The sequence below is a fragment of the Schistocerca cancellata genome, chromosome 3 (genome assembly GCF_023864275.1).
Source record: "Schistocerca cancellata isolate TAMUIC-IGC-003103 chromosome 3, iqSchCanc2.1, whole genome shotgun sequence".
In the NCBI taxonomy this organism is placed as follows: domain Eukaryota; kingdom Metazoa; phylum Arthropoda; class Insecta; order Orthoptera; family Acrididae; genus Schistocerca; species Schistocerca cancellata.
Window position 1 is genome coordinate 170,621,152 of NC_064628.1, and position 21,566 is coordinate 170,642,717.

Genomic DNA, 21,566 nt, shown 5'->3' on the forward strand with positions numbered 1-21,566 from the left:
TCCCATTGTTTAACTCTTTGAAAAACAATTATGACAGCCAAAACAGATCGTTCTAAAATTACAGTAATTGGCATTTTGTGGTTTATTTTCCCATTGGGGGTGATAGGAGTGGACATTGAAACAGTCCATTAGTCGATATGCAACTCTTGTAATTTACTGGTTTTTCCAGTTCTCTTACGTTATCTGTTGGTCACTGTACAGTATCAGTGCTGCAAGGGTCCTGTTATGCAGTACCCTTGATCTGTGAACCAGCTTCTTCTCCATGGACTTCGATCCACAGCCTCGATGATGCTGAAAAAGACTTTTTTTATTGTCTAGTCAAATAACACACACAAGGAAATTCAACTTCATATTTCCTAGAACATACAATCCTAACTTCTTCTTATTGATAGACTACATAGGTGTAAAACCCCGGCTAGATGTTTGAATGAGTGTGTCCCAGAAGAGACTCTGATCAATTTTATAGTAAAATCTGAACATCAGTTGTCTTTCAGCGATCATTTCTTTGATGTGATGGAGGTCACGTGCACTACTTGCCTTTCACTTGTGGCCCCGTGGAGGATACATCTCCACTGAGCAGGTAGAAGCGCCAGTCCAAAGCTGTCATTGCTGATAACGAAGGATTGGTACAGCTCTGATCTGCACAAATTATCAGAAACCTGCAAAAAGTGGGTTGCTGCCTACTTACTAATTACCTTAACCCACGAACATCTTTCATCAGCCATGCAGTTGAGGACATGGCACATCTCATTCTAAAAAGGACATGTTACACCTCAAAATGAGTTCACACAATGAACGTCTGTTTTACATTTAAGTAACTGGCAATTGTATGAAGTCTCTATCTGTTAGACAAAAACTTGTTCAGGCATGGATAGGGAATAAGATGATAGAAACCTGGAATAAGTTTAGGATACAAGGTAGCTTTCATTATGTAGAGCTCTTACCTGCTATGGAGAAGAAAGCATAAAATGTAAAATGTAATTTATTCATCACATTACATACAGTTTTCAAACATTTTGATTTGTGTGTATGTATTCAATCTTCTCTGTGTCCATCTCCTCCTCCCCGTTCTCTGTGTCCATCTCCTTGTCCCCCTCTCTCCATCCATTTCCTCCTCCCCCATCTCTCCCTATCCATCTCACCCTCTTTGTCTTTCTCTTTTCATCTCCTCCTTTCCCCTTTCTCTGGCCATCTCTTCCCTTTCTCAGTCCATCTCTTCCCTTTATCTATCCATTTCCTCCTCCTCTTCTATCTGTCCACCTCTTCCTCCTGCCCTTCCTCTGTCCAGTTCTTCTTCCTCATCTTCTCTGTCTTTCTCCTCCTCTTTCATTTCTGTATCCATCCCTCCTGCCCCTCTCTCTGTCCATTTCTCCTTTCCTCTTTTTCTGTCCATCTCCTCCTTCACCTTATCTGTGTCCATCTCCTAGACCCTATCTGTGTCCATCTCCTCCTTCCCACTCATTGTCTGTCCATCTCCTAACCCCTGCTCTCTCCATGTTTATCACTATCACCGCAATAGGAGATGGCTGAATTCTTACCCAAACCGTATTTTCTTTTCCATGTACTAAGTGGCATATTGAGATAGATCCAGGGGTTTAGGGGGACTTTTTACCTGCGGCTTTGCTCTGTGTGTGCACAAGTCACATGTTTTTAAAATGTTTAACCTATCTCACATATATTTGTGCACATAGTTCATGTGTATCTCTAGCAAATTTTGAACTGCAGTTTTGTTTTCATGCAGATCAATGTTGATGATATTGTACCTCCTGAACAATGTGCCATACAGTGATAGAATTTTGTGCACACATTTAGCAGTATATATGAATACTGTCTGTGAAATGTATCATGATTAGAGTTAGTAAGAAAGGAGTAAAAAATTTAAACATCATGCATGATGCAGCAGTTTTTCATCTATCTCAGTGTTTATTACATCATACCTCTTGAATTATGTGTCACACATACACATAATTTTGCTGATACATTGAGTGGTGTATGCCAATAGTCTGAAAAATGTGTTGTGATTACAGTTGGTAGTAAAGAATTAGATCAAAATGTCATGCCTGAACAGCGAAAATGTAGTAAACAATAAACAATTCTCCTTTCATTATTTTGTGGGACTTATTAGAAAGAAAAAGTTTTGTAACAGTTTGAAATAATGTGTAAAGGTTATTGCAAGCCAGTAAGCATTCTCATTCTCAAATAATGCATGAATAATTTGTGCGTATTTGTGCGTTATGGTCTGCACTTCTTTTGCAACTTGACCTCCACCACTTTGATAGATATGTGTTTCTTACCCTCACAACAGTTCTTTCCTGACACTGAGTGATATGTGTACCGAGTTTAGTTGAAATCAGTCCAGTGGTGTAGAAGATGTGGAACATACACACATACACAATATACAGATACATACATACATACATACATACGTACATTTATTCTTACATCCTTTTTTATAATGTGTGTGTTGTGTGTGTTTGTGTTTTCACATTGGGAAACTGTCCTCAACGAATTTTTCTTCCAAATAATAATACTTTTCCACCAGAAGAGTAAAGAGCTATCTTTCAGTGAACTAAGCTCCATGTTAAATATATTACCGTCTGTTATTTTTAACCAATACACTGTGGTGTGTAGAGTGTGCACTTGACAGAGTAAATGTCATGAGCATGCTACTACTGTCTAAGTTGTGAGGTAGGCTTCAAACTGTATCATCAGTAAAAATAAATTGAATTTTTATTACCATATGCTATACAATGTAACATTTTATGTCTAAAACTATATTACTCATATGAACATTTGTATGTGCTATTAACTCACTTTTTGTCCAGCATGAAAATAATGATTCTGTTCCTTATGTCTAGACAGTTTATTATACCTGTTAGATGCCCACAACCAGTAATCACACTTACTTGCAAAAAGCGTTTCTGCACCTGACTGTAGTTGGAAATATGATTTATGTGACTTAATTTGTAGTTGATGTCAACAGTTCAAACATCAATGACAAGGTAACTGTTAATTATATAGATCAAATTCCACTATAATAGATTTTGTCTACAATATCTAATTTGTTTAGGTTTGATTGAACTTGAAAGGGTTAGACAAGTTCAACAGCTTTTGGTGTTATTTGTTTGTTAGTCATTGTTTCTTTGGTTGGACCACTATTACGCTATAAAAACAAATTCCCCCATAATTAAGTCTCATTCAAGACACATAATACAATTTTTAAATGAACTTGCAGTCCAATATTTTTTGGTCAGCATGTAAAGATGACTATTCTGTGTTAATATATTTGGCCTGTGATTAGAGTTATACACTTAGGATAGTGTATGCAGCATTCATCATTTATGAAAGTTTTAAATTGGGTCCAAACAAGGATTTGAGCTCATACAAGGCGTATGAGAAAAGTAACGAGACTGATAACACTGCAAGTGATCTGGCAACACTGTGTTGTTCTGATTACATAGACTGATGTGTTCATCTCCCATTTCCATCACAGAAATTTTGACCTCAAAAGGCATTGGTGTATCTGAGTCCTTGTGACTTTTTCCTTTTCCCAAAATTGAGAAATGTTTAAAAGGATGTCATTTTGAGACCCTTGAGCACATTCAAAAGAATGTGGCTGACATGTTAAATGTCTTACCAGTTGAAGCCTTTCGGCACTGATACCAAGACTGGGAACAACGACTCTACCAGTGTATCACTGCCGGAGGGAACTACTTTGAGAGGGACAATAACGTTGTTAAAAAAACTTTAGTAGATAAAAAGTCAGTTTCATTACTTTTCTCCTCCACCTAGTATACCTATCTTTTATGACAGTGCAATTACAAGTTTAGTGCCTCATCTCACACTTTGAATGAATTTCAAAATTGTAACTTTACATTAGCTTCTCTCTGTTCTCTGTATATTTGTCAGTATCTCTCCTGTATTGCTGTGAGACCAGTACTTTCTGAGGAAAGTTTTAACTGACCAAAATTTTTTATTCAGCTTGTATCTCTCTAAACAATAAGACATTTCTCTAAGTAATAATCTGTGGCTATAATGACATCAACTTTTTATTTTGAGGGTTCCTATCTCACAGCACTGTTTTACAGCCTGTTGAACTGGGAGGCCTAAAAAGTTAAAACAGGGAGTTAATAACCAGATGATTGAAACTGTTTTACACTGTCTGCTCTTATTACATTTGTTCATATTTCTGTTGTATTTGCCATAGGGACAATACTGTGACATATTTTGTAACATACACTAAGTAATTTGTCTTTGTCTATCATTATATTATTGTGCAGCTGCCCATTGTATGCCTATTTTGGGTGTATTATAGTATTTGAGAGTTATAGCATCACATTTTAGCACCTGAATAGTGTAAATTCGCATAGTCGACAGTCATCTGTTTTTGTTTTGAATGGCCAGTGTCGGTTGGTAACAGCCAGAGAGCTACCTGCTGCCATCGGATAAGCAGCAGTCAGCAGCAAGTCGTACTCTTAGCCCACTTATTTGCTTCATAATTTAATTCTTAATTTCTTTGCATGTTTTTGGGTACTTGCATAGTTTAATTCACAAATTTTGGGCGTATTATAGTATTTGAGAGTTGTAGCATCGCGTTTTAGTTCCCGTATAGTGTAATTTGCGTAGTCACCAGTCATCTGTTTGTTTTGAATGGCTTGTGAGATAAAAGAGAAGAAAAAAATTGTTGGGGACGGATAGGGACTGCACCTGTTGTGTACGGATTCAGGGGGAACTGGCCACCATCTGTAAATAGCTGGAAGCTGTGTTGGCCGTGGTCGACAGGCTCCAGGCTGTTGCCCTGGGCCACGGTAACATTGGGACACCCGAGGTGAGGACTGTGGTGCCTCTGGAACCTGTAGCATTGCCTGGCATCTCTGATGCCACTGCGCCCTCAGATTTGGGTGTTCCTGCAGGTCGACACTTGCCTGATGGTAACTGGCTAACCGTGGAGGGGTTGCGAATCCCTGGATGGAATGCGAAAGTTGGTGCTGGCCACAAGGCTGTACCCTTACACCTCCGTAACAGGTTTGAGGTGCTGCTCACTGCTGAAAGGACTTCTGAGCCAGCAAGGACGGCCTCTCCTGTTGCAGCAGTGGCCAGTCTTTCTGAGAGGTCCGGACAAGTGCAGAGGGTGGTATTACTTGTCATTGGGAGCATTAGGGGGGTGATGGAGCCCCTTAGGGATATGGCAGCTAAGGATGGGAAGAAAGCCAATGTTCACTCCGTGTGCACACCCGGGGGAGGGGGAGCCATCCAAGATGTGGAAGGGGTCCATCTGGTTGCAGACCTTTGGTATAGAGCCGAGTGGAGGGTCTGAATCAGAGGCTCAGACACTTCTGCAATCATGTAGGCTACAGGTTCTTCGACTTGAGCCATAGGGTGGTGGGGTTTCGGGTTCCGCTAAATAGGTCAGGTGTCCACTACACACAGGAGGCCACTACGGGGGTAGCAGGGACTGTGTGGCATGGACTGGGCGGTTTTTTAGGTTAAACAGTCTTGGGAAAGATCAAAAAGGGCTCCAATCTCAAAGGGTACAGGGCAAAGAAATGATGAGATTCGACCAAGCAACAGTTGGTATTATACACTCCTGGAAATTGAAATAAGAACACCATGAATTCATTGTCCCAGGAAGGGGAAACTTTATTGACACATTCCTGGGGTCAGATACATCACATGATCACACTGACAGAACCACAGGCACATAGACACAGGCAACAGAGCATGCACAATGTCGGCACTAGTACAGTGTATATCCACCTTTCGCAGCAATGCAGGCTGCTATTCTCCCATGGAGATGATCGTAGAGATGCTGGATGTAGTCCTGTGGAACGGCTTGCCGTGCCATTTCCACCTGGTGCCTCAGTTGGACCAGCGTTCGTGCTGGACGTGCAGACCGCGTGAGACGACGCTTCATCCAGTCCCAAACATGCTCAATGGGGGACAGATCCGGAGATCTTGCTGGCCAGGGTAGTTGACTTACACCTTCTAGAGCACGTTGGGTGGCACGGGATACATGCGGACGTGCATTGTCCTGTTGGAACAGCAAGTTCCCTTGCCGGTCTAGGAATGGTAGAACGATGGGTTCGATGACGGTTTGGATGTACCGTGCACTATTCAGTGTCCCCTCGACGACCACCAGTGGTGTACGGCCAGTGTAGGAGATTGCTCCCCACACCATGATGCCAGGTGTTGGCCCTGTGTGCCTCGGTCGTTGCAGTCCTGATTGTGGCGCTCACCTGCACGGCGCCAAACACGCATACGACCATCATTGGCACCAAGGTAGAAGCGACTCTCATCGCTGAAGACGACACGTCTCCATTCGTCCCTCCATTCACGCCTGTCGCGACACCACTGGAGGCGGGCTGCACGATGTTGGGGCGTGAGCGGAAGACGGCCTAACGGTGTGCGGGACCGTAGCCCAGCTTCATGGAGATGGTTGCGAATGGTCCTCACCGATACCCCAGGAGCAACAGTGTCCCTAATTTGCTGGGAAGTGGCGGTGCGGTCCCCTAAGGCACTGCGTAGGATCCTACGATCTTGGCGTGCATCCGTGCGTCGCTGCGATCCGGTCCCAGGTCGACAGGCATGTGCACCTTCCGCCGACCACTGGCGACAACATCGATGTACTGTGGAGACCTCACGCCCCACGTGTTGAGCAATTCGGCGGTACGTCCACCCGGCCTCCCGCATGCCCACTATACGCCCTCGCTCAAAGTCCGTCTGCTGCACATACGGTTCACGTCCACCCTGTCGCGGCATGCTACCAGTGTTAAAGACTGCGATGGAGCTCCGTATGCCACGGCAAACTGGCTGACACTGACGGCGGCGGTGCAAAAATTCTGCGCAGCTAGCGCCATTCGAATGCCAACACCGCAGTTCCTGGTGTGTCCGCTGTGCCGAGCGTGTGATCATTGCTTGTACAGCCCTCTCGCAGTGCCCGGAGCAAGTATGGTGGGTCTGACACACCGGTGTCAATGTGTTCTTTTTTCCATTTCCAGGAGTGTAGTTGTAAATTGTCGTAACTGTGTTGAAAAAGTACCAGAGCTTCAAGCGCTGATAGAAAGCACTGAAGCTGAAATTGTTGTAGGAACAGAAAGTTGGCTAAAACTGGAGATAATTTCTCCCGAAATTTTTACAGAGGCACAAACCATGTTAAGAAAGGATAGATTAAATAAAGTAGGTGGTGGTGTGTTTGTGTCTGTTGGTAGTAGTTTATTTTGTAGTGAAGTTAAAGTAGAAAGTTCCTGCGAATTACAATGGGTAGACATTATACTCAACAATTATACCAAAATAATAATTGGCTCCTTCTACCGACCCCTGACTCAGATGATATAATAGCTGAACGCTTCAAAGAAAACTTGAATCTCATTACAAATAAGTACCCCACTCATACAGTTACAATTGTTGGAGACTTCAATCTACCTAGATTTGTTGGCGAAAATACATGTTCAAAGCCGGTGGTAGACAGAAAACATCTTCCGAAATTGTACTAAATGCTTTCTCTGAGAATTACTTTGAACAATTAGTTCATAAGCCCACACGAATTGTAATTGGTTGTGAAAACACACTTGACCTCTTAGCCACAAATAATCCTGATCTAATAGAGAGCGTCATGATGGATACAGGGATTAGTGAACACAAGGTCATTGTAGCAAGGCTTAAAACCATATCAACCAAAACCACTAAAAATAAACACAAAATTCATCTATTTAAAACAGCAGATAAAAATTCGCTTGATGTCTTCCTAAGACATGACTCAAATTCATAGATACAGTATTGACAGCAATTGATAGATTCATACCACATAAGTTAATAAGAGATGGGAATGATCGACCATGGTACATAAAACATGTCAGAACACTGTCACAGAAGCAATGAAAGAAGCATACCAAATTCAGAAGAAAGCAAAATCCCCAAGACTGGGCTAAGTTTGAAGGAAGCTTGAAATTTAGTGCGGACGTCTTTGCGAGATGCTTTTAATAGTTTCCACAATGAAATATTGTCTCAAAATATGGTAGAAAACCCAAAGAAATTCTGGTCGTATGTAAAGTACACCAGTGACAAAAAACTGTCAATACCATCACTGTGCGATAGCAATGGAAATGTTACCGATGATGGTGCCACAAATTCGGAGTTACTAAATATGGTTTTCCATCATTCCTTCACGAAAGAAGATGAAGTAAATATTCCAGAATTCGAAACCAGGTTCCTCTCAGAGTATGCAGACACAATAGCACCTTTCTTAGCAATCATATACAACCGCTGACTTGACGAAAGGTCTGTTCCTAAAGACTGGAAAGTAGTACAGGTCACACCAATATTCAAGAAAGGAAATAGGAGTAACCCACTGAATTACAGACCCATACCACTGACCTCAATTTGCGGTAGGATTTTGGAGCATATACTGTACTTGAACATTATGAATCACCTTGAAGAAAATGGCTTATTGATACATAACCAACACGGATTCAGAAAATATCACTCTTGCACTACACAGCTAGTTCTTTATTCCTATGAAGTAATGAGTACTGTGGACAAGGGATCTCAGATCGATTCCATATTCCTAGATTTCCAGAAGGCTTTTGATACCATTCCTCACAAGTGACTATTAATCAAATTGCGTGCATATGGGGTATCGTCTCAGTTGTGTGACTGGATTCGTGATTTCCTCTCAGAGAGGTCACAGTTCGTAGTGGTAGATGGTAAATCATCGAGTAGAACAGAAGTGATATCTGGCGTTCCACAAGGTAGTGTCGTAGGCCCCCTGCTGTTCCTGATTTTTATAAATGATCTAGGTGATAATCTGAGCAGCCCCCTTAGATTGTTTGCAGATGATGCTGTAATTTACCACTTAGTAAAATCATCAGATGATCAATTCCAATTACAAAATGCTCTAGATAGAATTTCTGAAAAACAAAGAAAAGTGCGAGGTCATCCACATGGGTACTAAAACAAATCAGATAAATTTTAGGTATACGATAAATCACACAAATCTAAGGGCTGTCAGTTCATCTAAATACCTAGGAATTACAATTACAGGCAACTTAAATTGGAAAGACCACATAGATAATATAGTGGGGAAGGCGAAACAAAGACTGCGTTTTGTTGGCAGAACACTTAGAAGATGGGACAAACCCACTACAGAGACAGCCTACATTACACTTGTACGTCTTGTGCTGGTATATTTCTGTGGAATATGGGATCCTTACCAGGTACAATTGATGGAGGACATTGAAAAAGTGCAAAGAAGGGCAGTTCATTTCGTGTTATCACACAATAGGAGTTAGAGTGTCACTAATATGATAAGCGACTTCCAGTGTCAGTCACTGAAACAAAGGTGGTTTTCTTTGTGGCGAGATCTATTTACAAAATTTCAATCACCAACTTTCTCTTCCGAATGTGTAAATATTTTGTTGACACCCACCTGTGTAGGGAGAAATGATGACCATAATAAAATAAGAGAAATCAGAGCTCGAACGGAAAGATTTAGGTGTTCCTTTTTCCCAAGCGCCATTCGAGAGTTGAATGGTAGAGAAGTAGTATGAAAATGGTTCGCTGAACCCTCTGCCTGGCACTTAAGTGTGAATTGCAGAGCAACCATGTAGATGTAGATATAGATGTAGATGTACATAATTCATAATGGCATTCAGTAGTAGTAAAACATTATTTCTTTGTATTGTCTGGAGATGAAGCTGATTACTAGAATAGTTACAGATGTTCTGTACTTACCAACAGCATTACATCTACCTTTCACTTTACCCTTTTTGACCATCTCATACTTTAACTTTTAAGTAAAAATTGAAACCTCTACATAATTTGAATTGTCACATGGAAAATACATATCATATTGTGAAATAATAAAAATCTCATACCCATTTCCAGCACAGGAAGACCATGCATTGTCACTAACAGTGTTGCTGATTTTCACAGAGTGGAATTGAAAAATAAAGATAAAATAAAAACATTTGTATGCAGTGCTGAAACATGGTGGAGAAACTGATTATAATCTACATCTATATCTACACTCTGCAAACCACAATGAAGTGCATGGCAGAGGGTGCATCCAATTGTACCAGTTATTAGAGTTTCTTCCTGTTCCAGTCATGTTTGGAGAGCATAGGAAGAATGATTGTTTGAATGCCTCTGTGTAATTATTCTAAACTTATCCTCATGACCGCTATGTGAACAATATGTAGCGGGTTGTAGTATATTCCGTGAGTAACCATTTAAAGCCGGTTCTTGAAACTTTGTTAATAAACTTTCTCAGGATACTTTACATCTATCTTCAAGAGTCTTCCAGTTCAGTTTCTTCAGTATCTCTATGACACTCTCCCATGGAAGAAAGAAACCTGTGGCCATTCGTGCTGCACTTCTCTGTAAACGTTCAATATCCACTGTTAGTCCTATCTGGTACAGATCCCAAACACTTGATAGTATTATAGAACTGGTCGTATGAGTGATTTGTAAGCAATCTCCTTTGTAGATTGGTTGCACTTCCCCAATATCCTACCAATAAACCAAAGGCTGCCACCTGCTTTACCCATGACTGAACCTATGTGATCATTCCATTTCAAATTCCTACAAAGTGCTACCACTAGGATAATATATATATTTTTTTTGTTTTGTTTTGTGAAGTGCACAATTGTGCATTTCTGAGCATTTAAAGTTGCCAATCTTTGCACCACTCTGAAATCCAGTCAAAATCTGACAATGTTTATGCAGCTTCTTTTAGGTAGTACTTCATTATAGATAACTGCATCATCTGCAAAAAGCCTCATTTTACTATTAATATTGTCTGCAAGATCATTAATACACAAGATGAACAGCAATGGTCCCAACACACTTCCCTGGGTCACACCTGAAGTTACTTCTACATCTCATGATGACTCTCCATCCAAGATAATATGCTGCATCCTCCCTACCAAAAATTCCCCAATCCAGTCACAAATTTCTCTTGATATCCCATATGATCATACTTTTGAAAATAAGCATAGGTGTGTTGCTGAGTCAAATGCTTTTTGGAAATCAAGAAATACAGCATCTACCTGATGGTCTTGATCCAAAGCTTTCAGTATGTCTTGTGAGAAAAGTGCGAGTTGGGTTTCACATGATCAATGTTTTTGAAATCCATGCTGGTTGGCATTGAGGAATTCATTCTGTTCAAGATAGCTCATTATATTTTAGTTTCTGTGTGATAATTTTACATGTGGTATTGGTTTATTGTAGTGTATTGTATCATCTGTATAGTTCATTCATCAAACATGAAACTAGTGCATTTGGCTTCAGATGGGGTGAATTTATTTACTGTTGACAATATGTCTCCATTTTCTTTATTGATAAAATTAAATAAATATTTCTAGGGACAAGATTTCAAGTACTGTATTTGATATGTGAACAATATTATGAAAAGGATAGACTGCTAATCACCATAAAGATGACACTTTAAGTTTCAGACAGGCACAATGAAAACACTATTACATAGAAGCTTTTGTCCAAAACCTGTACATAACAGTCTTTTGTTGTGCCTGCAACTCACGCTGTCATCTTTACAGTGAGTAGAAATTTGTCCTTTTCATAACATTGTTGATGTTCCAAGCTGGGTTTTCTACTGTTTGTAGTTAAACTAGCTTACCTGATTTTCTGTTTCTTACTATAAGCTTATCCCTATTGTGTTAATTTGTGGATGAGATTTACTTACTTAGGACTTCAGAGGTTTATGTTGCCCATCACTCTGTATTAATTTCTCATTTATTATTTGAGCCATAATGATTCAAGACACTGCAGTTGTTTTCATAAATATTGCTGAAGCAATGCTCAACCAGCCACATTTTCTGAATAAATGGTTTATTTCACTGTGGAAAGAATGTGGCTGGTTGCAGTTTTTTCTTCAGTAATATTTAATTAGTATTATTTGTACATTTGTAAACTGTTTGACCCATTCAGTATCTAAACTGCAAGTGGATCATGGTAAATTTTTAGCTTCATTTTTTAGCCTGATGTTCAGCTTTCAAACAACCACCATGATTCTTTCTTAGCTTGCTCTGTGTTGTGGCACATCATTTTATTCACTACCATTGTTATGATTTTGGTAGGGATTCGGTGTGGAGTGTGCTGACTGGTAGGGCCTATGATGGTACTCCATCTATTGTTTTACATGATGTACGTGAAATTGAAACATGGATCCTGCGGTTACTGAGTGCACCAGTTCCAGTACCTGGGAAGACAAGAGTGGAGGTAAGCATGTGCTATATTTATTTCAGATTAAATAAATAAATAAAACTAAAGAAATACATGAGGGAGAGCTGTCTTAAAACCAGAAGCGGTGCAAAATGCAGTAGAAATATAAGTTGCAAATTGGAAAGAGAAATAGAAATAAGTTTACTGACTAAAGAATCATACAATAAGGCATATGTTATTTCCCTGATTGATAAAGAGCTTACGGGCTTTAATATTCATATGTAAAGCATAAAGTCATGGTTTGACATTATATTCAAATTGCATCCAATTTCTAATGTCCCCTTGCAAACAGGTGATATCATATTCAAATACTTTTTTCACTTAGTACTCCATTCATTATTTCAAGTGGTAAATGGACATAGAGTTCCCAGTTATGTTATTTCTTTACTGTGCAAAAACTGTGTTTAGAAGCAATACCATGCAGCTTAATAGGAAATGACAGAGAAGAATGAACTTGATGGATTTCTTGACCTGTATTTCCTGTTGTGCATTAATTTAAGTGGGTATTTGCTTGATTTTCTTTGGCCTTAACTGTGAAGAAAATTATGTCTTGTGAAATGTGAGAGAATATGTCTGTCAGCTGACTTTCAGCTGTTGTACTGATGATAAAAATCAGTGAAAAGAAATAGTACTACAGCTATTGAAGAAAATATGTAAAAATCAGTAATACTGAGTCAGATCTTGGAATTTTCACACTGCCTCTGCTCCAGAATTTTTTGTGATATTAGCTGCAATACTTAACACTGAAGTTGTTTTCGTGAACAGAAATTACACAAACATACAGTAAAAGTGCTGACAAATATAACAAAAAATAACTTCTGTTTTTTTTTTTTGAGTTGAAGAAATTACTTTGTGTATGGAAACAGTATCACAAGATATCAACAGAACCACAAAACTATTCTGAAAACACCAGAAAAATATCAATATACTTTGTTTCCTTGTTTTTAAAAATTCTGGCAGAATGAAGACTTGGGTAATCTTTATGGAGAGTCTCTTTGGAAAGGCACGCATTGTAAACTTAAGGTCTGTAGGGAACACACTGAAAATTTCAGCTGATGGGTTCTTTCCTCTGCCTGGGCAGACAGTGCCCTTGTTAATAAGATAAATATGCACACTTTTTCCAAGGTCAAATTCAGTCAATCACGTATTATGTTCAAGAAATCTCATCATGATGGAGAGAATTCAGGGATGTGGGATGAGTCAGACTATACATCGAGATAGAAGCAGCTACTGCAGGCCACATCTGAAAAGTATGCTAACAATAAGTTACAACTAGTGCTAATCTGTTCACATTAATAATTATGAGAATCACTTCTGTATTACTTTATGTAAGTATGGTAGGAAAAAAGCAACTGCACTGTTGGTAAAGGGGGCTGTTAAGATCGTACTACTCCTCTTAAACAATTTAGCTCCTGTTTTTTATCTTACACTTCAAACAGAGCATATGTGAAAATTTATACAGAACACTGTCAGGATTTATATTATGAAAATGCCAAATCTGTATAATACACATACTAGTTCCAGAGGAATTTACATCCTAGAGCCCAAATCTGACTGCCTTTTAAAAAGGTATATACGTGTGGTCAACAACTACTCCTGAGCTGCTGATTTCAGCCAAACTTCGTACACCTGTTACTTGCTATCTTGAAAGAAACATGGTTGGGATAAGAACCCCTACCTCCCAAAGGGGTTGGGAGTAGAGATGAAAAAGAAGCATAACACGATGGTGTGCAAATAAACAGACTGTATTCATCCAATATTTGAGAATAAGAGCACTTAGTTATTTGGAACAAACTTTAAATGTAATTTCAAAACTTTATGAAACTTTTTCTTGCTCACAGCACCCATAAAATGATGAAAGGAAAAAAGTTTACTGATTGCTACATTTTCGCTGTTTGTGCACTAAAACTGCTGCACCAGCCTTTTATCTTATAATTTATTACTTCTTTACCAATAACTCTATTCACAACAAATTTTGCATACGGTATCTCCATATACCGGTAAATGTATGAGCAAAATTGAGGACCATTTGTGCAAAACTCGCTTCATGTAAGAAATAAAATTTTACAGGAGAGTTAAGAATCAAGTTAAGAGGGAAAAAAATTTTATATTTAGCAACTTTTGTACAGTTCTGAATATATTTTAAGATAGTCTTTGCATATATACAAAGTTTTTATTGTTTGTCAATTGCTTGGAGTAGAAAAACAGTCTTCTTTTTTAAAACTTGCTTTATGGTCAGACTAGATTAGTGATACTTGAATATTGCATGCCTGTTTTTTACATTAAAGTTTTAAGATAATATTTCTTTTTTCTCTTCTACACAACTTCAAGGATCCCTTCATCCTCATAAATACTCTGTGAAATGTCATGATCTTGATACTCTTCACCACTTGCAGAGAGTATATCACTGTAGAAACTTGCTACATCCTTTGGAATAGTAAAGAAATGTATGACCTTCATTACATCCTTATTTTTTCTGCACTCACATGAGTTATCTCAGGAATAATAAGAGCATGTTTCATGGGTTTGAACGGAGGACTGTTCTTCTTGGAACATCACAAAGTGTTTCTGATACATATAAATACGCCATTTTAACATCACCTTGATCCTTACCATTCTCTGTGGGTTATTGATTGTGCATACATCATTTTGTGCATAAAAGACTTCTCCAATAGAGAGCTTTTGCAGAGATTGACAATTTTTACAGTGTCTTCAGAGTAAATATTCAGGAATACCTCTAATGGCTTCGGCAAGCTAAGTTGTGTAGAGTGAGTTTGTGTTGGATGATGATGATGATTATGAGAGAAGGGACAGGGTGACACCCTGTGCCAGCCAGCACTTAGCCTACTCCACACAAGTAGCACCAAGGGGGCTGCCAAGCTTAACGTTCTCATCCGACGGATGGATCACCATCAACAGTGTCACATGCCTTCACTTCATGACACATGGAGGTTTGTTACTTAAACAATGATATTGACACAAAGTCTGGTAATCAGAAACTTCATACCAACACTTCTCCTCCCCTTGCTGGCCAAATACAGGCAGTGAAAATTTTTTCCACCACCAGAATTCCAACAGGCTGACCCCCAGGTCAAGTACCACTGCATGAGCGAGCATTAGTGACATTAGCCACAGAGGCAGTTGAGAAGCATTTTAATTTATCAGTTCTTTTGCACTAATGCTTTCCACAACACATTTTGCAGACACTATACATATATACCACTGAATGTATCTGCTTGTCATTGCATATGGTTCAGGAGATATGACATCAAGAGCACTGAGATGTGTGAAAAACTATATTTTCTTAAAACGGAGTGAAAATTACCTGGACTGTACTCATTCCGTGTTTGACAATGAGAGCAGTTAGTGACTTCCAAAAATTTTGATCATAATTTCAAACCTTTTATAAACTTTTTGTTGCTTACAGGCCTAACATCAAATATTTAATACATTTACCCATTTGTAAAGTAATCAGAAGTCTGGAACTGTTTTATACAGGATAGTTCAGTTCTTTAAAGAATTGAGTGATTACTGGCTACTTACAATCTGAAAAGAAGCACTCTGGGGTTAAGAATCACCTACATCCTGCAGGGGTGGGAAGGAAGAAAGGGGATGACATGGAAGCACAACTCAGGAACTCCTAGAGCAATTTAACCAAATTTGCTGCACATAACTTCTTATTTGCATAATAATACTGCTGGAGTAAGATTCTCCTTTATCACTAGGAATGGGATTGTGAATGAGAAGGCATGATATAAAAATGTTTGAAAATTTCCTGTTGGTATTTATTTCATGTGGTTAGTTGATATGGACTGCTTTCAAAAGCATGAAGTGCAATTTGTCTCTTGTTTGTGATGTTCACTGTATCAACCAAGTACAAGAATAAGCACCACAGCAAGCCAATAATTTTGTCAGCATGTTTTGTGACATAAGATCAAGCCATGTGGCTGAATGACACAGGTAAATTTAATGCCCTTTCTTGGTTATGTGGTGTAAAGGAGCAGAGAACGAGACATATGTGTGCAATATATGTGACATATGCATATGTTCAACCTCTCCTCATAAGCCCCTAGACCGATTTCATTCAAACTTTGTACACATGTTACTATCTATCTGGAAAGAAACACTATGAGGTTAGAACCCATCATCATCCTAAAGATGGGGTTGATGGATAGATAGAGATGGAGGAGGAAGTGGATAAAGAAAGGGGGAGAAAACATGGGCAGAGAGAGGAGGGAGAAGGAGATGGACTACCCTGGGTTTCTCAGTTAGTATTGTCAGAAGTATGGGAGCAGCAGATAAGGTATTCTTGTACTTTGTTTTTGATTATCCTGGAATTCTCAGTTCTCTGCCTGTTGTCTATCAGCACCCTGTTACAGACTTTTGCACCCAAATATAGAACTCCCTTGAACTGGGCTATTTATTTTTTACAGGTATCAAACTACTATTTTCACATAGTAGTTGCATTATTACCTTAAGGCAATCCTGTAAATATCCCTGCACAGTGACTGAATGTTTAAGTACAGGAGCACAAGTTAAATAACTAGTACAGACACAAGTATTTCTCCAGCAAGAAAATCATGCATCCAAAAATTCACCAACATGTGTATTAAGTGCCCTAGACATGATTAAGTATAATGACTATTATTCTATGCTAACACTTGCACCATTACTTGCATAAATCAAAATATCAAATGTAATCCCCAATGCTTTCTGTGCAGCACCCAGTTCCTTGCAAGTGGGCAATGGTCCTACACTGATAGTGAAAGTACATGGTAGAGATAACATGCAAGCATCCTCAAGAGACAGTGTGTCAAACACAGTGAGATTAATCTTGGCAACATGAACGCAACAAGGCATTTGCTTGATTAGTATCCAAGGTCTGTTTAGAGTTACAACTTATTACCTAGATAGATCATATGGTGTTTACCCCTAAAGTTGTCTGTGGACTGCAGTGTTTCACACAAGGGTAGTGTGTGTACACCTTCAATATATATGTGCTCTAGACTTAAGGCTTTGATAAGTTGAGTACTGGGTTTCAAACCTTCCTTGAATTGAATTCTCAATCCCTGTTCATAAGCTTTTACAGCATCCATATTTTCATGGACTACTTAATTATGTTACCATAGAAACTTGGAGCACGTAAATCAAAATTGATCTTTTGCAACTAATTTCAAGATTATACTCCACACAGTACACAAATTATGGTTGAACTCTATAAAACAAAAGTGCATAAGACCACCTGAAGAAAATGAATGGGCTAGTAATCAAAATAATGTGAACGGAACTTGTCAACACAGCAGAAAACTATGAAAATCAATGAGACTGTTAAACCATCAAAAGCCAGTATTTATGTTACTACCTAGTTGTAAATTACATGAGAATGCTGTATCATGATGTGTTTTATTATGGCTAAGGCTGTGTTTGAACACAACTTGAATGGTTCAAACAGTATACATCACAGTTCTGTAAATCTCAGTATGAACAGTTTATGTCACAGTTATGGAAATCATGGGTACTGTTTGAACTTATTCTCTTTTGTGAATATGGATATTCTTCAGACTCATAAGTATATTGACAGTATATTCTGCATTCTTTTAAGGTTAATTGTGTTTCTCAGAAGTTACTGTACTAAACACTAGAACAGTAATAATCCATAAGAAGCAGTCTGCTTTTGATGTGATATATGGCTTTTAAATAATTCATCTTTGTCCAAGATAAAAATGACAGAAGTTGTTCTATTTGCAAGTTGTGGTGTTCCTGTCTGAGACACTAAACATATAAACTGTTGTGTTATGTGTGTTCTGTATGAGTGTGTAAAATGATAGTGATAGTGAGGAAGATAACTGATTTCACCTGATGACACACACAACTTTATTTCTCCTTTGCTTCCATCAGTGGTATGGCATCTAATTTTGTAGTGCACTGAAATAATTACACATTGAGTAATGCTTATTCAAATGATTTTACTGACATACTGTCAACTACTGCAATTTCACATTAAATTTGTCAGATTGTTTCTTTATATTGTTTTCACAGGTGGAAGTCTTGTCACCAAGCGTTCGTCCACCACTCGTATTTGCTCTTCCTGATCACACACGCTTTTCCTTGGTGGACTTTCCATTGCATTTGCCATTAGAATTATTGGGTGTTGATATATGTGTGAAAGTCCTTACACTCATACTTCTTGAGAATAAGGTAAGTTGCTGTGAAATATTAATGACAGTGCAACAAAATGTATCAATTTATAAGCACCATGCAATTGCACCTGAATAATTTCCATGAAGTTTATAAGCACCAGTCTAGAATAACTTTTTAGCTTTCATTTTCATCATTGTCTTGGCTGCAGTGACTGACTTAAGGTACTTTCAGAACATGAAATGTACCCTGGGTGTCTATTCTGTTGATTAATGTTTCATTTCTGTCTCAAGAGTCTAATTTTTACTGGGGCTGTGAGAATTATGAATTCTATGATAATGTAGCTATACTTATTCGTTGTTTTGACAAACAATTTTTGGACAGGCTTAAGACATTCTTCAGCTTATCTGTCCCAAAAGAAAATGTAATTACAAAAAATGCATATCTATTGAGTAATACTCTATTGAGACTAGATATAGATTATAGTTGTATAAGCATTAGCTGAGTATCATACATAGTACATACAGTCTGTTTAAAAAAAAGTGCCCCATATTCTTACAGGAGATAGCAGAGATAGTGCTGCTCACAAACCAGGGTGCGATTTGTGCTTCTACCAGTGGGGGGGATGTCTTAGGGGGTTAGTAGAATTATATGTTACTAGCTTGGACTGTGGGATTACGCATGGTTAAACAGCTATTTATAAAGAGATGTTAAAGCCGAAACTCACTATTGACGCATATGCACTATCAGAAAAGCCATCCCTTGTTATATCTTTAAAAGTACATAATAGGTAAAGCTTATTTACAAAATCTACATACAGGTACAGATATACGAGGGGAATTCAAAACGTAGAGGCACATTTGTGATAAGTTGTACTTATTCTGATGATAGAAAAGTGAAACATATTAATAGTAATACTTATTAAAAACTTTGTGTTCGGCGCCACAAATTTACATTATATGTCAAGTTTTACTCCAGTGCGTGGGAAATAAACATCCCAGGTTGGGATGCATAAACTAAAACCAGAGGAGGGGATGGTCTGATGCAGAGGGGGGGAAATCCCCCCCATCCCCCCCTGCAAATCGCACACTGTCACAAACTGAAAGAAAGATTCTCTAAATACATGTTCATAAACAAATACATTTTTAAGATATGGATCACTTGATACTATGATAGCCCCTGTTGACACTATAAGGAATGGTCAATGCAGTTACCCCTTTAGAGTATGATTTGTGCTTCCACTTCTTCATACACTTGTTTCAGAATCATCTTTAACTCATTCTGCCATATCTGGTGTGTGACCTGTGTGAAGTCTACCATGATCCCCTGTCTTTGTTACAAATGCCCCTGTGCCTGCAAGTTTATAAGTGCTATATCTGCCACCCCTGTGCATGCAAGTTTATAAGTGCTCTGTCTGCCAACATCATCACAGTCAGAGGATTAAATACAATCACAAACAAAAAATGAGCAATGAATGTCAGCAGAAAGATGGCTTCCACCTTTTTGTACCAAATATTCTTGACACAAGTATTGTGGTCCATATCTCAGCAAGTATTTTTTTCCATACAAGTGTTTATGTGACTCTTTTTGGGATTTTGTCCAGTATTCTCTCTTGTAAGAATATGGGTCTCTTCTTTTTAAGATGCCTTGTATTAAGCACTTTTCACAGTGGAATTTTCTTTGGTGATGATGATCATAAAACTGAGCAAAGTGCTTTTTAAAATAAAGAATAATGACAGGTTTGTAATTATACAATGAAGTTTCTAAATTACCTAAAAGCTTTTCAACAGCACCTACATAAAATTTGTGAATTGTTAATTGGGCTGTTTGTTTCTTACAAGGTACAACAGATTTTTATTTTTATTTTTTATTTTAACACATTTCATTCATTTCTCTTTCTGCTTGTGATTTTAGGTTTTTCCAGTGTAGGAAGATCTTGAATAGTTCTTGGGTATTAGATGACACCATCTGACTGAATATCCGAGCACTATGCAAGATTTCTGTTTTTTATGACTTTGGTCACAAATCTATCTTTAGACTGTTTTGTTTCTGTAAACAACAAGAAGCACGGAATTAATGCAGTGTCAACATTGGGCAAGAAAAATACGTTTGCTGCATTTTGAAAGTAAATCATGTTGCAAATCTTTATTCTTACCTATTTTATGGTAGGTATTTATTCCCTGGATTCAGTAGTATCAAAGGAAACTTCTATCTAGAAAACTAATGTATATGAGACAGAACTGCTGGCCAGTACTTACCTTTTGGAAGGTGAAATGTTTAGAACTACCAATAGACATATGCAAAAGTAGAGCTGAAGACCTTATCCTAATTTTTGGAACTATCAGTTTCTTCATCATGGGGGAGAAGTGTAGAGGGAGGAAGTTTAAAGAGGATAGGCAGGTCACTCAGACCCCAGGATGAGAGGAACACATCTGTAGTGAGAATGGGAGCCAATTATTGAGTATTGTTGTTGGACCAGAGACTCTTACCAGGTTATGTTCACTAAGAAGAGAGAGAGACAGGCAGAGAAAAGATTGAAAAAAGAGATGTTTCAGACCATAACAGAGACACTCAGCAGATTCCTATAGGGGATTTTGCAAGAATGGCATTATATTCAAGAGAACCTTACTCCCACAATGTTCCAAGAGCCCATGTTCAAGTACAAGTCAAGAAGCAAAGGAGGAAAATGATTCTTGATAATAGTGACTGCTTTACTATACGTCCTGCAGTGGCTTGTAGCAAGCAGAAGTAGTTATAAATGTTACCAGACTATGATCTTATATATCACGCCATTCCAAACAATGGAAAATTTAGGATGGAGTATTGACAGTATTATTAAAAGGATTGGTTGCTACTCACTGTGTAGAGGAAATGTTGAGTTGCAGATGGCCTGCTATTCCACTAACACTCCCTCAGTCTTTTTTCCCCCTCCTCTATTTCTCTCCTTTTCCACTCTGCCCACCCCCTTCACCTCACCTCCTCCCATCTAGCCATCCGAATATACCTAGCTGCCCTGTCTGGTCCCCATTACATCCCTGCGTGCTCCCACAAGCAACACCGTAACCTCCCTGACCCTACCCTTCTATCCCTCCCCCTCCCTGCCTCAGCCTCCTCCTTACCCCCACCACCCAGATTGCTTCTCCCATTATGTGCAGTTGTTCACAGTCCATCCTCCAAGGCCAGAAACAGTA

General features: G+C 38.7%; 1 protein-coding gene across 1 annotated transcript in view; it reads left to right on the forward strand.

Annotated features, from left to right (window-relative positions):
• LOC126176184 (MAP kinase-activating death domain protein) overlaps positions 1–21,566 on the forward strand; it is a 545,775-nt gene that overhangs the window by 79,968 nt on the left and 444,241 nt on the right. Inside the window, exons 5-7 of the mRNA XM_049923326.1 lie at positions 5,431–5,445; positions 12,093–12,234; positions 18,277–18,435. Coding sequence (XP_049779283.1) covers positions 5,431–5,445; positions 12,093–12,234; positions 18,277–18,435 — 316 coding nt within the window. The remainder of the gene's footprint in view (positions 1–5,430; positions 5,446–12,092; positions 12,235–18,276; positions 18,436–21,566) is intronic.